General features: G+C 46.1%; 1 protein-coding gene across 9 annotated transcripts in view; it reads right to left on the reverse strand.

Annotated features, from left to right (window-relative positions):
* ACACA (acetyl-CoA carboxylase alpha) overlaps positions 1 to 16,545 on the reverse strand; it is a 148,388-nt gene that overhangs the window by 40,925 nt on the left and 90,918 nt on the right. For 8 of the 9 annotated variants that reach the window (XM_026081554.1, XM_026081553.1, XM_026081552.1 and 5 more), the window contains 4 exons: positions 14,367 to 14,636; positions 13,910 to 14,007; positions 12,574 to 12,694; positions 12,027 to 12,137 (listed from right to left, as the gene is read on the reverse strand). In XM_026081554.1, the coding sequence (XP_025937339.1) occupies positions 12,027 to 12,137; positions 12,574 to 12,694; positions 13,910 to 14,007; positions 14,367 to 14,636 (600 nt within the window). Of the gene's footprint in view, positions 1 to 2,834; positions 2,917 to 12,026; positions 12,138 to 12,573; positions 12,695 to 13,909; positions 14,008 to 14,366; positions 14,637 to 16,545 lie in introns of those variants that run through there. The other variant, XM_026081557.1, reaches the window with a different exon arrangement.

Consider the following 16,545-nt stretch of genomic DNA (forward strand, 5'->3'; position numbering starts at 1 on the left):
CCGTTTCCCCTTCTTTTGCTCCCAAAGACAAACCTCCCAAGCGTGCAGAAAGGAGTGCATTTAATAGGATCCACAGGACAAAACTATTCCTCTGCGCCTCCATCCCATCAAAGCGATGAGGCCACTCAGCGAAGCGGTCAAAGGAGACGCGAGATCTGGAGCTGCATGTGCTGCAGCTCAGCTCATGACTGCATGAACACGTGCTACCTTCCAGGTAAGGCAGCTTTCGACGTTACATGCTTACATAACTCACACGCAGTATTTTCAACGCTGACTTCATTTGTTCTACGCTTCTCTCACTGTTATTATGGGACACCACATTTCTCTTTACTTTACAGGATCTTTGGGAAAGGTACAAAGGAGAGGCAGGATTCTAACAGCCTTTCCAGCCATTAAAAGACTGTTCTCATCAGGTTTATAGGCATGWCACACGCATTTTAATCATTCTCTAGCACTCTAAATGGCGATGACCAGCTGCTTTCTCTGTGTCTCTTGTCTGAGCTGCTAGTTAGTTGAGACGTTTACTGCGAAGCTGGTATAACTGCAAACTTGGGTGGCTCAAATGTTTCATCAAAGATGAACGATGTGAAAAAATGACAGCAGAGGCCTTGAATGGGAATCATTATGTAACTTAAGTGCTGTTATTATTCAGAGCATATCATGTGTTTATATCAAATGTGTCAGATTTTTATCCAAATAATTTCAATAATTGCAATTCCCATCCCACAATTTATATTGCCTGCCAGAAACCTGAAGCAGAAAAGGCACATGCACATACTATAAATAGCCTTGTTTTCATAAACAGGCAGAAATGATAAAAATGAATGTCTCATCAGAAAATACAATGCAGGAAGTTAAAACCTGACTGCTATTATGTGCAGTCAAGCCTCAGCAGATCTTACAGTGCTCATTTCTATCATTCAGCTCTTCCCCGGCACACATCAAGTCATTAGAGGGTAAAATAGTGGCAACACTGAGCAAGAGAAGCAAGCCGAGTTCGGATGCCAGCAAGAGCCGTGCTTCTCCGCAGACCCCTTCCTCGAGGCGTTAGGCTATTCGCACGGTGGCACGGGCGCAGACACCTCCTCTCTGCCTGGAAACGGACTGCGGTTCTTGCATTTCTAATCTATGAATGTGTGCAGTTCCTGCACTTTTAATTTACGAGCGTTCGGTGGGGGACCCTTCTGACTTGGGAACATATTGGCTCGGTCTAATGCTTGGAGATTATTAAAGTCAGAGCTATACTCCACTATCAAGTCTACAGATCTTTTATTTAGAAGATATGGTGCTCTAAATGCACAAAGAGCTCCCTGTCACCTTCACATTAAAGCCCCTAGTGCCTGGTAAATGGAATTATATAGCTGTCATCTCCTTTCCCCAAAGTTTTAAGAGTACAATGGGCTCATTTTTTCACACTCCATCCCAGCTTCAGAACTAAGAGACCTACTTTGTATTGATTTAAAGTCTCAGAAATAAATAAACCTGCTTCACCAATGTGATTCACAAGAAATTCATGATACACTATTGCATGATATATTTCAAGCTGCGGCTCCAGCTCTTTTTTTCTGTGGTGAGTGATGGGGGAGGTGGGAGGTAGGGGGAGCTGGGGGGGAAGCTGACAGCCTGATGGTTATTGGAGATGGCTACTGACTGCAAATCCAGAAGCAGGTCTTGCTGGTGGAGCCTTTTTCTTGTTTTAATTTGGTGAGATCAGAGGGGGAAGGGGAAGGAGCAATTGCACTTCGCCTTGGAGGCAGCAAGGGAAGACACATCCAGATGGACACTGTAACTCCAGTCTGTCCTTCTGCAACGCCTCCTGCCTGAAGGTCCCAAAGTACCTTACCAGTGCAAATGGACCAAGGCTCCACGGCCGATTAGATACAGAAGAGGCATCCTGTTTGCAGAGGGCAATATCAAATGTTAGTGGGAGAAAACGGTTTTTCCATCCTGCAAGAATTTATGGGAATTTTTGAAAAGAAAACCTTCTTCTGGATTGCAACAGAAAATCAAATTTTGCAATCTGAAGATCTGAACAAATATTAGACAGGGTCAAGATGTTTGCTTCCAACCTTTGAAGTATTTGTTATAGATATTTTAAGTAAAAATTAATTTGGAATGAAAAGTCAGGTGGAAGAAAAAAAAAGAGCTTTTCATTTGACAAAAGAAAATTCCAAATAAGAAATTCATCAAAACTGGTACTTTTTCCTGAAGAGTTTCAGTTTCAATGAACTGGCATTTTCAAATGAAAAATGTCTTGTCAAAAAATTCCTGCCTAGCTCTCCTTTCACAGTGTAGGGAGGCTGTGTGTTTTGCTCAAGGTCACTCCATCAGTCAGTGGTAAATCAAAAGGACTCAATATACTTTGCAAACTAAAATTACAGGCCCCTATTCTACATGGTCCAAACACTCATAAATCCCATCTGTCTCAGACAGGGGTTCCCTAATCTAGACACTAGCCCTATAAACTATATTAATGATTTGTCTCCACAATACTTAAGGTTCTTGTTTTGGTCATTCTTTTAGTCTCCTCAACCCCAATAGATCCCTCTGATTCGGATATCATCCAAGGCTCCAGCGCAGGTACCTCTTTCACCAGGACAGTAACTTGTTCACTTTGCAATGTGGGTTTGGACTTAAACACGAGGTATTTTGACAATCTTCCAATGTCACTCCTGTAGTTTCCACTCAAGTATCCAGAATGACAGAAAATGTCTCTGCAATTCACTGGAGAAAAGAGCCATAGGGAGGCCATCCAGATACCACAAGAGGTAGCACAAGAAATATCTCCTAGGGACACCCCAAGACAGGGGAGGTGAGGACCAGTTATCCTGGGACGTCTCTGAAAAATGCCTCCTTCCCTGTTCAGGCTGGGTCCGGCCCTGGAGCTCAGGCGCACTGTCAGGTACCAGAGTCAACCTGTCAGTAAAAATATGCTCTAAAAGATCACCAGGATCTGAGAGACAATTCCTGTTACATGAAATATAGATAGGTTTAAAATACACAGGAGTTTCCCTGGAAGGTACAGGGAGAAATTTAGATAGGCAGAATATGAACCAATATGCTAAACTCCTGTTTAGCAGGAATAAATATCCACACACGCACCATGGCACAGGCACCTTCCACATAGATAAACTGATCAAGATCCATATTAAAAATGATAGAAAGAGGGAGAAAAAAAAAGTCAACAAAAATCTATTAGACTTTCTTCCCTAAGCAAACATAAAGGGACTGATAATGCGATGTCTGGAACATAAATCGTCTCTAATGGGAACAATACACAAATATCACCACTTAAAGAAAGGCAATTAAAAACAAAAGGTAGAAATGGAGGCTGGTGTTTGTTTATTTGTGTTTGTCTGAAGTCCAGGCATCCACTCGGCCTCCATCAATGTCCCTGCACAGAGCAAAGGCCTTTGTGCTACCAGGACAGCCATCAACCAGCCACTACCAGCAGCTACTGCTTGGCACTGCCATGACTTTAAAAGAAATGAAATCTGTTTTCCTCCTGCTGCTCAGYGCTGCTTAACTGAGACCGGCTCTGCCAAGAGCTCTATTCTGATCTTGGTTCCCAAACCAAAGTGGCTTTGTTGGCGTTAGAGGAAAGGTGATCTACGGCAGTGAGGTCCCTCCAGCAGCACCCTGAGATCCAGCACCCAAGAGAGCCTCCACTCATGACACTGCTCCTGCTCCCACCATGTCCTCTGCTGCAACCACCCAAGCAAAGCACAGCAGCCCCTCCTGCTTCCCCCAGCTGGAGCCGAGAGCGGGGTAACCTTGGTGAGATCCACAAGAGGTACTGACTAAACACGTAATGCTCTTGAAATGTCAATTCCCGTTTGACATTTCTTAGGCCCTCTTTGATTAGCATTCTCAAACACATTGCACATATACATATCTTCCTAATAGTCTTACTGTGCCACTACAGAAAGATTCATAACATGCATTAATAATTATAATGCTTCTTTGAATGACAGGGATGGCACTTGCTGTTCTAACTCACATGATTGCTTTGATCTAATCCCAAGACCGGAGTCATCTTGAGCAGATACTAAGCTATCACTGCCTTGAATCTCAAAAGAAGACCTTTCCCACATTCTGTATTTTATAGTAAAACTCCCAAACAGCATCAATCTTGCAGAGCCCTTTTTCATTTTTCCAGATTGTGAAATTGGAGGGTAAATATTACTGCTTGCGATACTGGAGACTGATCACTCATACACGACAGACTGACAGGCTGCGTAAGCTTCCTATTCCTCACCCCGCAGCTCTGCCAACGAACCTCAGACCTGACACGGTAGCCTCTTGCGTGGGCTCAGCACCACAGAAACCGCTCTGCCTGCTCCTCCTGAGTCCTGACCATGGCGTCACCCCGTTATTCGAGTCCCAGGACCCCAACAAGTTCTGCAATGGGCAGAGACAAACAACACCCCAACAATCAGGCAGGGTATGTCCACGTGGCAGTCAGAAGAGAGCGAAGAGAAGGGTAGACAACAAGCATCACGGCGTCACTTTGGCTGAAGTGCCCAAGCACACCGGTTTCATGCTAGCCCACATATACGTCACTCCTCTGACTGTAGTGGGGATGCTCCCACAAAATTCGACCCCAGATTTACAAAAACGGATCCACAAAGCTCCTCAAAAACAGCCACGGGGATCCAAGTTCTAGCTGTGATAGTCAGYACAATTCAGGACTGAATTTAAAATCCAAGGATATTCTCTTCTGGCCCTGTGCAAAGGGGTTGTTAGGGTGCTGGATTTTAAATGCAGATTGTCAAAATGATCCTTGCAGCAATTATGGTCTGTTGAATCAACAAGTCCTCAGGGACTCGTTCATAGCCACGCGACTGACACATGCACTACACTATCTTGACACAGTGTGGCACCTATCATGTTAACGTCTTTACCATGCGCAAGCGGTGTCTGCGCTAATGAAAGGTGCATTCAAGAAAGGTCAYTGGACATTTGCTGGTACTAGCTTTTATAAGTTTCTTTGATGTTTACATATTGCACTAGCAAATCACCAAGCTTCCACTACTAGTCAGTCTCACAAACGCATCCCTTTTAAAGCTGTTCTTCAAAAATATCTCCCACCCCCAAAAACCACCAATTTACATTGCCAGAAATAGTGCATTACTAATTTGGTAGATTGGTTCGTTTCGAAGACCAAAGTGTCAGCAGGTAACAGCCAAACCCATTTTGATCAGAAATGACATACCACAAGCAGGCAGTCAGCTGGTTGCAGACTGGGAAATGAAGTCCAGAGTTCTGTTTTTTAACTATGCTTTGAACATTTCATATTTTAGGGTTTTTTGACTGTTTGCCTTTACTGCCTCTTTCTCCACATGGACATATACTCCTGGCAGGTGACATCTGTCAAGCTCRTGCTTGGCACACTAACTCTAGTCCAGTAGTTGCAATCTGAATAAAATAACTTTCCTTTTTAAAAGAATACAAGGGAAGAGACACTTGGATGTWACTGACAAACCAGATTCTTTAGATTCTTTTGTCGAAATACGCGGCAGACTCCAGCTGGTAAGGGAGAATCTCCAAAATTACCGGATATATAATGCTTCTGATAGACAAGCAGCCAAGCCTGAAACCATCTATCAGATGATGCTTCCCCACCAACACGCTCAGCGAACACATGCAAAGAGCAACCTGGCATAATTTTCCAGACAGTGCAAGCTGTACTGCGGCTGCTGCAAAATTCCTATTTGCTACCCTGTTTCCAGGAGGAACCCTCTGGCCAGGCAGGTCACTGACCACACGTGCATGCACTCCCAAAAGCGGCTAACTCGGTGCTGCTCATGGACCTGCAGGTAACATTAGACAGATTTACGTCAGGTTATCCAGAGATGAAAGGCCATTTTATTAATCTAGTACCCAAGGAAGCTCCATACATGGGAATGGATATTTGAATCCTGCTAGAAGCTGAAAATAGGTGCTTTTTTATTTCCTCTATACCTATATCACAATTTGGAGACTAACCTAAACTTTATTTAATAGCATATAAATAAAACCACAAAATAAGAGGTCATTCTTTGCAGCTCCCTCTTATCTTTTGTGCATGATCGCAGCCTACTCTAAGTTCAGCAATTCCTCTTTATTTTTCTACAGACCCAGCCAACATTTCCTGACTGGCCCAGCAGCCAGTGAGGTTGYGCTGGCTCCCTCACCTGCTGGCATCCATAGCTCCTGGCCCAATTCATGGGTGCATCTCCCACCCCTTTGCTACAGRAACTCATCGCTCCCGACAGGAGCTCGTGCTGGAGCTGCAACGTGCAGTGCTTCTGCAAAACGCACAAGTGGAATTTCTAAAGCACTTTGGAGGCAGAGGCCCTGCAGATGCTCTGACCATGCTTCCCAGGAGCTAAGGTCCTCTCCTGAAGAGGGAAAGTCACCAAAATAAAAGGGAGAAGCTTTTTCTCAGAAAGTTAGTTCTGTGATTTCTTCAGTTGCCCTAGCTTACCTGCACGGACACGGTATGAAGCAAACAACACAGTAAGGGAAGAACTTCAAAAAGATACGCAAGACCTTTGAGGACAGCAGACACAGTAGGCGCTTCTTGTCCTGAAGCAGAGCGAGTAACCTTACGGCTGAGTGAGCTGCAGAGCCTCCAGCGGAGACCCAGGAGGTGCTGCCATCGAACCGCGTCCATCCTGTGACAGGAGCAGCCCTGCTGCGTGTCGAGGACAACACGACAGTCACCCGAGACGCACGCGGCAGCCAGACCTCCTCCCGCAACAGCCCCCCGGGGGCCRTGGGACACAGACGTTTGGGCACGTAGCACTTCATGGCGTGGCACCATGGGGCCCCAGGGACGAGCGTAACAGAGGACAGGTCCAGGTCCTGAGGAACCGTTCAGGCAGCCCAAACCTGGAGAGTCTGGGCAAAAACAAAGCTAAGATAAGAGGCAGAGATAACAAAGCAATCTGCTGCCTAGATGCTTTTCCTTCACCTCACCCAACATGTGGTCAGCCAGTGTCTGAGAGGAGTTAGGACAAAACTTCCTCTGTATTTCCATGATAATCCACTATGCGCTTTCCTGCACTTCTCTAGAGCAGCACGGTACTGAGCCGARTCAAACCAGGATCCTTCTGCCTGCAGCCAGCTGCTCCGATGAAAGCTGGCAACGCCAAGATGCTTCCTCTCGGCACGCTCCACGTGCCAGTACTCTCCATATTCCTGCCCTTCAGGCCATCCCTAGTCTCCCTTTAATAATAACATACATCACTGCTGTACATGTAAACCCAAATCRACATTTTTAGAAGTGACCAGCCACTCCAGATGTCCCATCGTAAAGTGCAGTATGTGGGACAGCTCCTCATTAGCACTCAGGAAACGCCTGCTTGCGATACCAGGCTGAACACAATGAACTGAGGGGTTTCAAATTAGTAGCTGTCCCTGAAAATCTCTGCCAAAGCTGGTACCCTCCAGCCCYGCAAAAGAAAAAGCAAAAGAAGCCTAGAACATAAATCCATAGAGAAAACGTGACCGAAAGTCACCATTTGTTTACGTTAACAAAACAGTCTTAAAGACGGGATTTCTTTTAAACACAAAAGACAAGAAGGTGCAAACTAATTAAAAATAGGTCAGAAACAGACTTGGGAAGATCCTTGTGAGGACTGAAATGAAATGCAGCTCTGAAAGCTCGAACCATATAAGCAATACATCAGACTGGGAGTGCTGGGCTTTTCAGCCCTACTTCTATTAAAAAGAAAAGCAATGGAAATTAACCTGTTAGTGAGAGGCAGCACGTCACCTATCTCATATGAAATCGCACCACATTAAGCTTATGACGAGGAAAGGGAGTTGAGGGAGGTGGAAAAAAAGGGGGAGGCAGGGAAAGTTAAAAAAAAATCTCTGCCTCAGCAAAAGTTTTCATTAAAATTTTAGACAAATGATCTCTGTGTCCTTCTCCCATGCTGCCTGGGGCTCCATGCTATTTCTATGCAAATAACAACCTCGTGGTTTATATCTTATTATTTCCACCGGAGCTGCGGCGACATGACCCGAGACGTGTGCGAGGTAGACAGCGAAAGAGAGAGGGAGAGAAAAAGAGGGAGAGGGAGGGAGAGAGATGGAGTGGCTGCTCGCTGAAGTGTGAAAAAATATTGTCAGGAGTGAGCGGCAAGAACAAAAAAAAATTGCAGGGATAACGTGTTTATTTCAGCCCCTCTCCCCATGTGAACCAGCACCTTTTAAAATTCATTGGGCATCAGGCGATCATGCACAATCCATCTGCTTTCACTTTATCATTTGCATTTCATGCCTCCTGGCTTTTGATGTGCTGATACTTTGATGCAGTCAGGAGACGCGCATTATCATTATTTCAATTTTCAGGGGGGTCAGCGGGCTCAGCACACGCGCGCGCACACACTCACAGGAGAGGAATGAAATGTCATTTCCACCTCTCCACCCCCTGCTGAAATGCAATGGTGAAGACAAAAGGGGGACGGATGAAACGCAGCCCCGGTGCCCCACATGCAGAGCATTCYCCCCACCAGAGAGCATCACACCTTTTCCTTAAGCCTTTCCCCGGCTCACAGGTCCGGGCTATAAACAAAGACAGTTTAATCACGAGAAGAGGGAAATCTTGTACGGCTCTTGTGCACTTTCCTTCTCGCACCTGACAGGCAATGGGGCTGAGAGAATCCCTAAACCTGCCCGATATCAGGTGTCTAACGGCGATACGCCTCTGTACTTAYGAAGCAGTGACACAGACGCAGCGAACAGCCAGCACATGATTAGGCAACCCCCAGAACCAAACATTAGCTCCAGCTAAAAACGACACTGACCTTGAGCTCATCCTCTAAGTTATAGGTTGCGGACGGGTTTTGGCAGCTGGACCTTTCCCTCTACACCTAAACCCTCGGGCTGGCTTTACATAATGATAACGAACAAGAGCAGCAACAGATCTGCTGGCACATTACGTTTGTCACAGTCTCCTCTGCTCCCCTTGTATATTAAAAAGAATCTAGTATTCCATAGGAAAAAAAACCAAAAAAACCAAACAACTTTCTGCAAAAAGCCCACACTGTTCTCTGAAAGTCTAATCGTCTCCATCGCTGCAGAAACGTTTCTGCACAGCACATTCTCTTCTTACAGGAAGAAGACATTTTGAAAAGGAGGTGTATGCAGACACAAGACTACGCGCAAGTTAGGCACACCATCCTATTTGGAGACAATAATTAAAGTCAGCAATGAAAAATTTTGTTCCAAATCTTTGACACTTAATTGGCAAAAGCCAAAGGAATATTTGTATGCAACTGTATTGGAAAATATTGACTTCCAACTGTCATGCAAGGTAGCAGTTTCCATTTATTTATGTATGTTTCAGTTGTGATCTTTACCCAAGATCCTATCAGTCGAACGAGGGATCTTCTAACACCCACAAGGAGAAGCGCTGACATTGCTGCACAGGGCTCTTCTCAACATCTCATCCACTACAAGCAAGGTTCACTTGCTCCACAGAGAAAACCACCATGGGTTTCCACCGTAGGACCCTTCTGGAGTCTTATTTGTGCACTGGTAAGAATAAACAAGACACATCATGCCCAAACAGCTTCCACAGTCCTATGAAAGAAGACTCTGTTTAACTGGCCCCTGGCTGACACAGGCCTGACTTCTAGCCAAAAGAAAATTCAAATGAACTGTCCCCCTAAATTCAAGGGGCAGCTGTTTAACTTTTTAAATATAAGAAGTGGGAGATGGAGGATAAGTCGGAAGTAGATATTGCCTCAGTGGCAAGATGATGCAAATGCATTAGCATTCACCTTTTGCATCACACCCTGCTTAAAATCTCAAGTGGAGTGAGTTTGGCCAGGTCAGATTAGTCCCAGAGATCATTTCACAACATCAGACATAGTTCAGGGACACAGTCATAGCTGGATCCATTCAAGCTCTGAATATAACTGCAGGGATCAGTAAATGAAGATGACAGGAATTAGCAAGACACATCACACAACCTCCAGGTGTGTCCAGGTGTGAATTCCTGGCCTCACACTACTGAAGGACAGGCAAACTTACACTGGGTCTGGGCTTCAGGCCTCTTTCTGGGAAAGCTGGGTAGGCTGCACTAGGTTCCTCCTTTGTCTGACCTTTAGGCAGGAAGAGGTTCAGCGCCTACATAAATATATATGCCTTTCCAACAGGCTGTGGGGAGGGAGAGGAAAGGATACACTTCTCCCTGCCGAAACTCTTAGGATAGGAAAAATCCCCCCCAGAAAGCATCTCCTTCTGCCCATGCCTGCTGACAGATGACAGGGGCTTAATTTAGATAATTTTTAAATGCCTAAAATTAAGTGAGATTAATCTAGTCCTATAAAAACAAACATTCACTCCATGGGTAGAGAATGCAGTTGAACCTGGAAAGAAGAGTAAAAGTGGAGGACTAAACACATGGGCCCTGCCATCTGGGAAGCTCTGCAGGGCCCCRATCCCCACCAAATGACAGCTGGAACCAGGCAACATATTCCACTTCAGCAAGCACTAAACCGACTCAATTTCTTTTTAAAGGATGAATCTTCAAATGCCTCTTTTCCTTCCATCGATGCAGGTGTGTGTGATGCGTGTAAGAGATCTAACTGAGGGTGCTGCGTCCTAGAGTTGATCGGATCAATGCTTCATTCTCTGCAGAGCCCCTTTATTCAGTGGAATAATTCAACGCGAGACTATTTTCCTTTCATCTCCCATTGTAGGGCAGGCACTCCTCGAAACGCAGCTTGCGCTGAAGCACAGCCACCCCAGGTGCCGGGGAGCGCCGGGGAACAAAGCGGCACAACGGGGAGGGCACTCGCGCCCGCGCCAGCCCGGCGCCCGCGCGGACAAAGCCCGCGCCGAGAGGGGCGAGCGCGAGTCGGCTGCGAGCCCTGCCTGCTGCAGACAAGGACCTGGAGGCTATGGTATTAATAGGCGTGGGGCAGCAAAGGAGAAAAATCGCCTTTGGTGGAAAAGAAAGAGCCACTTCAGCAGTGAAAGCAGTAAGTTTCCTTAGAGCCTGCGTTGTTCTCCCTGCCCCCCCAGCCGAGATTTCCAGCAGGTCTCAGTCCTTGATATTCTCCAGCCGCACACTCTTTCTYAGGCTTCAGGGCTCCCCCAGGATTAACGCGACACGCTGTGGATGGCTGAGAGCTCAGGGTGACTCTGGCTCGCACATTTTGAAACCTAGGGTCTCCCAGGCACGGCCACACTCCTCTGCCAGAGGCCTCCTCCCAAAYGCCAGCCAGCCCTTCGCCGCTTCACCAGCACTCACTACCACACACCCACGCAACCGCAAACCACGGGGTGGCCYGGCTCCACAAGCACACACAACAGCTGTCCGCACGCTCCATGTCACACGTGCACGTGTCTCACCCGTGCACATGTGCAGGGGGCAATCCTCCCACCTGTTTGCTGCGGGGTTTCATATGCCCCCAGTTTGCTGACTTTTGATTTACCCTTGTGCCACTAGAAACAGCCCTGTTTCCTCTGTGACAGTACACAGYGGGTGGGAGACGGTGGTGCCCACTTTTTGGGCTCCTCTACTTCGGTCATTTCGTCATTGCACACAACCCATGTTAAAAGCTATTTCTCCTTCTCCCCTTCACCTCTTCATGCTCAAGCCCTTACAACTGCAGCCCTGGCTAGGTCCCCTGCCCAATCTCCAACCAGGACGCCTGGAGCAGGGCCCCTAGCTGTCAGTATGATGTTCTTCTCAAGAAAAAAACAGGTGCATGAAAGGACTTGTTTTCTGACCAGAGAAAAAAGAAAGAAAAAGAAAAAGAAAAAAGACTGCAAAAGCAAGAAAGTTTCCCCAACGCTGCCCTGTGACACAGCCCTGAGCTGGAGCAGACTGAGAAGGGTGCGTTAAGGCTCCGAGTCTTGCCCTCTCCACAGCTTTTCCATAATCTAACAGCAAAAGTGTCCAAGTGCAACAGCAGGTACAGTGGTGGCAGCTCCTTGACTCTCAGGCTGAACTCACAGAAATACCAACTCACTTCACATAGCTCTTAAGACTGAAATCAGTTAGAGATGTAAAAACTTACTTTGTTGAGGGCTCCACAGCCGGTCAGGATTATGTGCGAGTTCTCAACCTGGATAGTCCTCTGCCCTAGCCGAACAAGGTAAGCCCCAATTCCAATTGCCCGACATGTAACCTAAAAAAAAAGACCACACTTGATTTGTCCTATCACACAGCCAAAACCTCTCAATTCAAATGTCTTGATAAAACCAGTCCATTTTTGTATTACAAGGCTACAAAAACTACCTCTCATTGCAAAACTCCAGAATCTATTCTTTTTGTAAAGCAAAGTATCTGATAATGTATGTATTTTATTTCAAAGAAGAGGAGCAGTAGCTTATAGACAGCGCAAACAGGAAATAAAATGACTGCTTTCCAAAGGTGTTTTAAATTTAGTCTGAAACAGATCCAGGCCTGTAATGGTGCAAATAGTGTTGCTCAAAGTCGATGGGGATGAGCCAATTTACATCAACAAAAAGTCTGATCCCAGATGTATCTTTTGGATTTCACTGCAAGATTTTCAGCTGAAACAGACGATACAGTCTGAAGAACAGAAAGCAGAGGGGGATTACCAGATTGATGGTGATAATACTCTCATAGGCTAAAGATGATTCTCCAGCAATCATGCCAGATCCTCTGAGGTTCTCTATTCCAAGTCCGTCTTCCTTCCCGATAATATCTGTTATCTTATACCTGAGGGAGACACATACAGCCTTTGAGTCACAAGGTCCAGTGATTTGCTGAATCAGTTTGCTACAAAGAAAATGAAAAGTGACTAAATATCATTAAGGCTCCAAAGACTAATGTGCATAATACCCGGCCAGGACCTATACATGAGCTYGTTCTGCAGCCTTGCTGAACACCATGGAGCAGTCCCACATACGAGCAGTCAAAGCAGCATTGCAGAGAGGAAATGCCAAGGGAGAGGAACGCCTGTGAGAAATGTTCCTCTGTCATTCCCATAGGATATGAGGAGCAGACTGATCATAGAATAAAGGGCAAGGGAGGAAGAGAATGCAGCCAAAAGGAGAAAAACAGAACAAGAGATTATAATTAGGCTCTTACCTTTTCTTCACTTTCTTCTTTCACGCCTTTCTTCCCCAGTCCTGTCCCTTCTTATTCAGCTCTCTCAGACTGGCTTCTGTCTTTTCCACTAGGCCCTTGCTAAGTAAAGTACTTCCGCATGTACTTAAGTGCTTCACTGAAGTGAGCCACCAGCTCCCGTGCTGCGCACACGGGCAGGCACACATCCCCACACCCTGCAGTAGCCTTTTGTTCTTTCAGAGCTTGCCAGTCTGCAAAGTAGCGTYTCTCTCCTTCCTCAGCACATCCTCCTCCCTCCCCCAGGAGCACCACTGCAGCTGTGTTCTGGCTCCCAAAGTTTCTTGGCACCTCATCTTCACAGGTCCTACTTATGGGATGTAGTTGGGAAGATACAAATGCCTGGAGCAGACGTGTGTGTGGAAAAACATATGTTGTAAGACAGTTCAGTGCAACCACTGCACCCCAACTCGTAAAAATGCTTGGAAGGCTTAGCCTTCGCTCAGGGAAACTCTTCTATCCTTGCTATGGAGCCTAGCAGAAAAGCTCTTTTCAAAATTTAGACTGCAAGCCTTTGGGCAAGAATCATCTTCCTGATCATACAGYGTTTACCACTGCAGGACCCTCAGTCGTGACTGGGACCCCTAGGCAGTACCACTATGTCAACAGGGCACTACCTCAAACAAGGCATTTCATGATACAGCTTGTTACTCTGTTGCTCCGTACTCTGAGCACACAGAGCTATGGCTTTCTACATAAGTTGATCCTAAAGAATATTCTAGCTGAAGACAAGGATGCGAGTATATCACCTTCTCGTATTCCCAAGGACGAACAGAAAGGTTTTCCTTCTGACTGGTCTGTGCTTACCTGGACTCTCCATTGTCCTCCACATGCTCACAATGAACTGAGTTCAGGGCACTGACTTTCTTATAGTCTTGAGGAGTCAGGTACAAGTATTTGTATCCCTGCAGGGAAAAACAGTTTATTCATTTCATTCTCATCTGTAGTCCCTTTCAGACCTCCAGCAACCCCTTCCAAAAAGACAACTTTCAAGGGAGCAGAATTTAATCCCAGACAGTGGTAAGAACATCCTTCCTCAGCATCAGGGCTCTAGCTGAGGCCAGTGAAACCTGGGGGTTCTTTCATCCTTTAGTGCCAGTTCATTTTGGATACCAATTCTACTGTCTGAGAGACCTGATACCAAGGAGAACTTTGGACCTAACTGTCTGGCAAATACGTAGCTCACCTCTATTAAAACAGTCTTTGTAAAAATAAGACTATCTTGTGCGCTACAGTTTCACCTCCGATTCCAGTGCCTCCTTACTTTGTATGGGTCATCCGGGTCTTCCCAGGCGACGTGGAACATGTGCCGAATCTCCTCAGCCAAACCAATCCTGGCTCCACTGTTGGCAGCCACATAGATACGGGGAATACCATGTGTCCGAGCCAGCTCAGAAGCCCTCAGGAACAGCACATCCTCTTGAGGCCCAAAAGAACCTATTCGGTATGTAATGTCATTGCCAATGACAATGATATCACGGCCTTCTGGATACTCAGGGGTTTTGAGAGTCATTTTCCAGGCCACCATCCCAACCTGCAATCAAAGAACAGAGAGAGAGGAGGAAAAAAAAAGTAAATGTATACCTTCAAGTAGTGAAAGAGGGAACCAACACATGGGCCATTTTTCTTGTATGATGTGTTGCACTTCACCAGTTTTCTTTGGGAACTCCATGAACAGAGCTCTGATGTGCACTGCCAGTGTTGAGCACAGCTGGCAGGACTTGAGCCTTACCACCGCCACTGGAGCACATCCTCCACTCTGCTGCTTTCTTCCCACCCAAGGCACTACCACCGGCCCTCCCGCTTTCCATTCAGGGATTTGTCACAGGTCCAAAATACATTCTGCAAACGCCCCTCTCACCGCATGCTGCTTTTATGCCACGCAACAGAACACACACGGTTAGGCTGGATGTTCTGCTCTRCTGGACGCCTGACCATCTGTTTAGGCTACCCAGGTGATCACCGCAGAACCTCATCACACTGGTTCTCTCTCACCCCACCCTCATTTTAATAATCTTTTTATTTTGTAACTACCTCCATTTTTTATGCCTTTCCTTTCATTCCTTTGGCTCTTTCCCTTTTCCTTCCCAAATAGTGCAGCAGCTTCCTTCCAGCCCCACCTGGTTAAGTAACGCTTTAGCTGCTTATTCTTCTTTTCTTTGTAAATCATCAGACGATCTCTTCTGGCCCATCTTATGGAGATGAGCAGCATCTGTGCCCTGCACCTCCCATCTCTTCGCCTCTGCATATCACTGCACAAGGGAGATGGCCATCACGGAGTGCCATTAACAGATGGAAATAGCAGCGTCCCCTGAAGCCCCCATGCATCACCCAGTCTCAGCTTGCTCAAGGATCATAAGCTCTGAGTACACATTCCTCAAGCCGATTGCACATCCTCTGCAATCAGGAGGGCTGAAACTCTCAGCGCGGAGACTCGGCATACTGAACATTATGAACTAAAGCGGGAGGGGGAGAGGGGAGAAGCAGCAGACAGATATGTGCTATTCAGTCCAAATCAAAATGGCACAATACACAGTTGAGATCCAATCAGCATCTGCAATAAGATATGCCATAATAGCCTCATTAAAAAAATAAAAAGACAGAGGAATTAATCAAAGGGTCATTGGAAATAAAGCAGGCAGCAATCCAAAAATATTAGAGCTGGCTACTGGCAGATCCTTCCCTTACACCTCCCCTTTTGAGAGCTGAGATTGTAGGTTAATGGGAAGATGGTGTTTCAGTTCACCTTCTCATTGGTCTCAGTTTCACCCAGTGCTGTTTTGACCGATATGTTGTAAGGGATTAATCTGCTTGTTTGCTTTTGAATATTTGCAGATTTACAGTTACATCTTAGCATCTGACGGTAGTGTTTGGAAGAGAGAGCTCCTGCAGCAGTTCCAAAGACAGAAGCATAAATCCCAAAAGGTCAGTAAGTTGCTTCGTCAAAATACCAGAATTGTTGCAAAATGAAAGGGTAACTTTTAATGCTGTACAACAAGTGGATGCAGCTGGAGGCCAGGCACAGATGAAAGGCTCCTTAGCAAAGACACCAGGGGTCACACAGGCAACCTGTCCAGAGCCTGAAAGAGCAACCTCATTGATCCCAAATAAATCTTCACAGCCAGAGGGCATCTTGGGACTTCTGCCTTTCTATTACTGGACTTTCACAGGAGAAAACAAAGCAAAAAAAGCATGAAAAGAAGGACAAGAAAGGTAAGCTTTCTCCTTCTGACCTCACTGTTACAGGAAGAGAGATGTCACAGGCTGGATATTAAGTGTCTCTGCTTCGGACTCTCTATGGTGGGCAAGCTTGTAATTAGAAACAGCAGACTGAAAAAAATCTGCAAATCCAAAGTTCAAGGCTACAGGATCAGCCTCTAAGAAAGAGGGGATGCCCATCGGTACCCCCATCACCTCCTGCAGCTCAGTCCTCTACTGCATTT

The sequence above is a fragment of the Apteryx rowi genome, unplaced genomic scaffold, assembly GCF_003343035.1.
Source record: "Apteryx rowi isolate R43461 unplaced genomic scaffold, aptRow1 scaffold_554, whole genome shotgun sequence".
In the NCBI taxonomy this organism is placed as follows: Eukaryota; Metazoa; Chordata; class Aves; order Apterygiformes; family Apterygidae; genus Apteryx; species Apteryx rowi.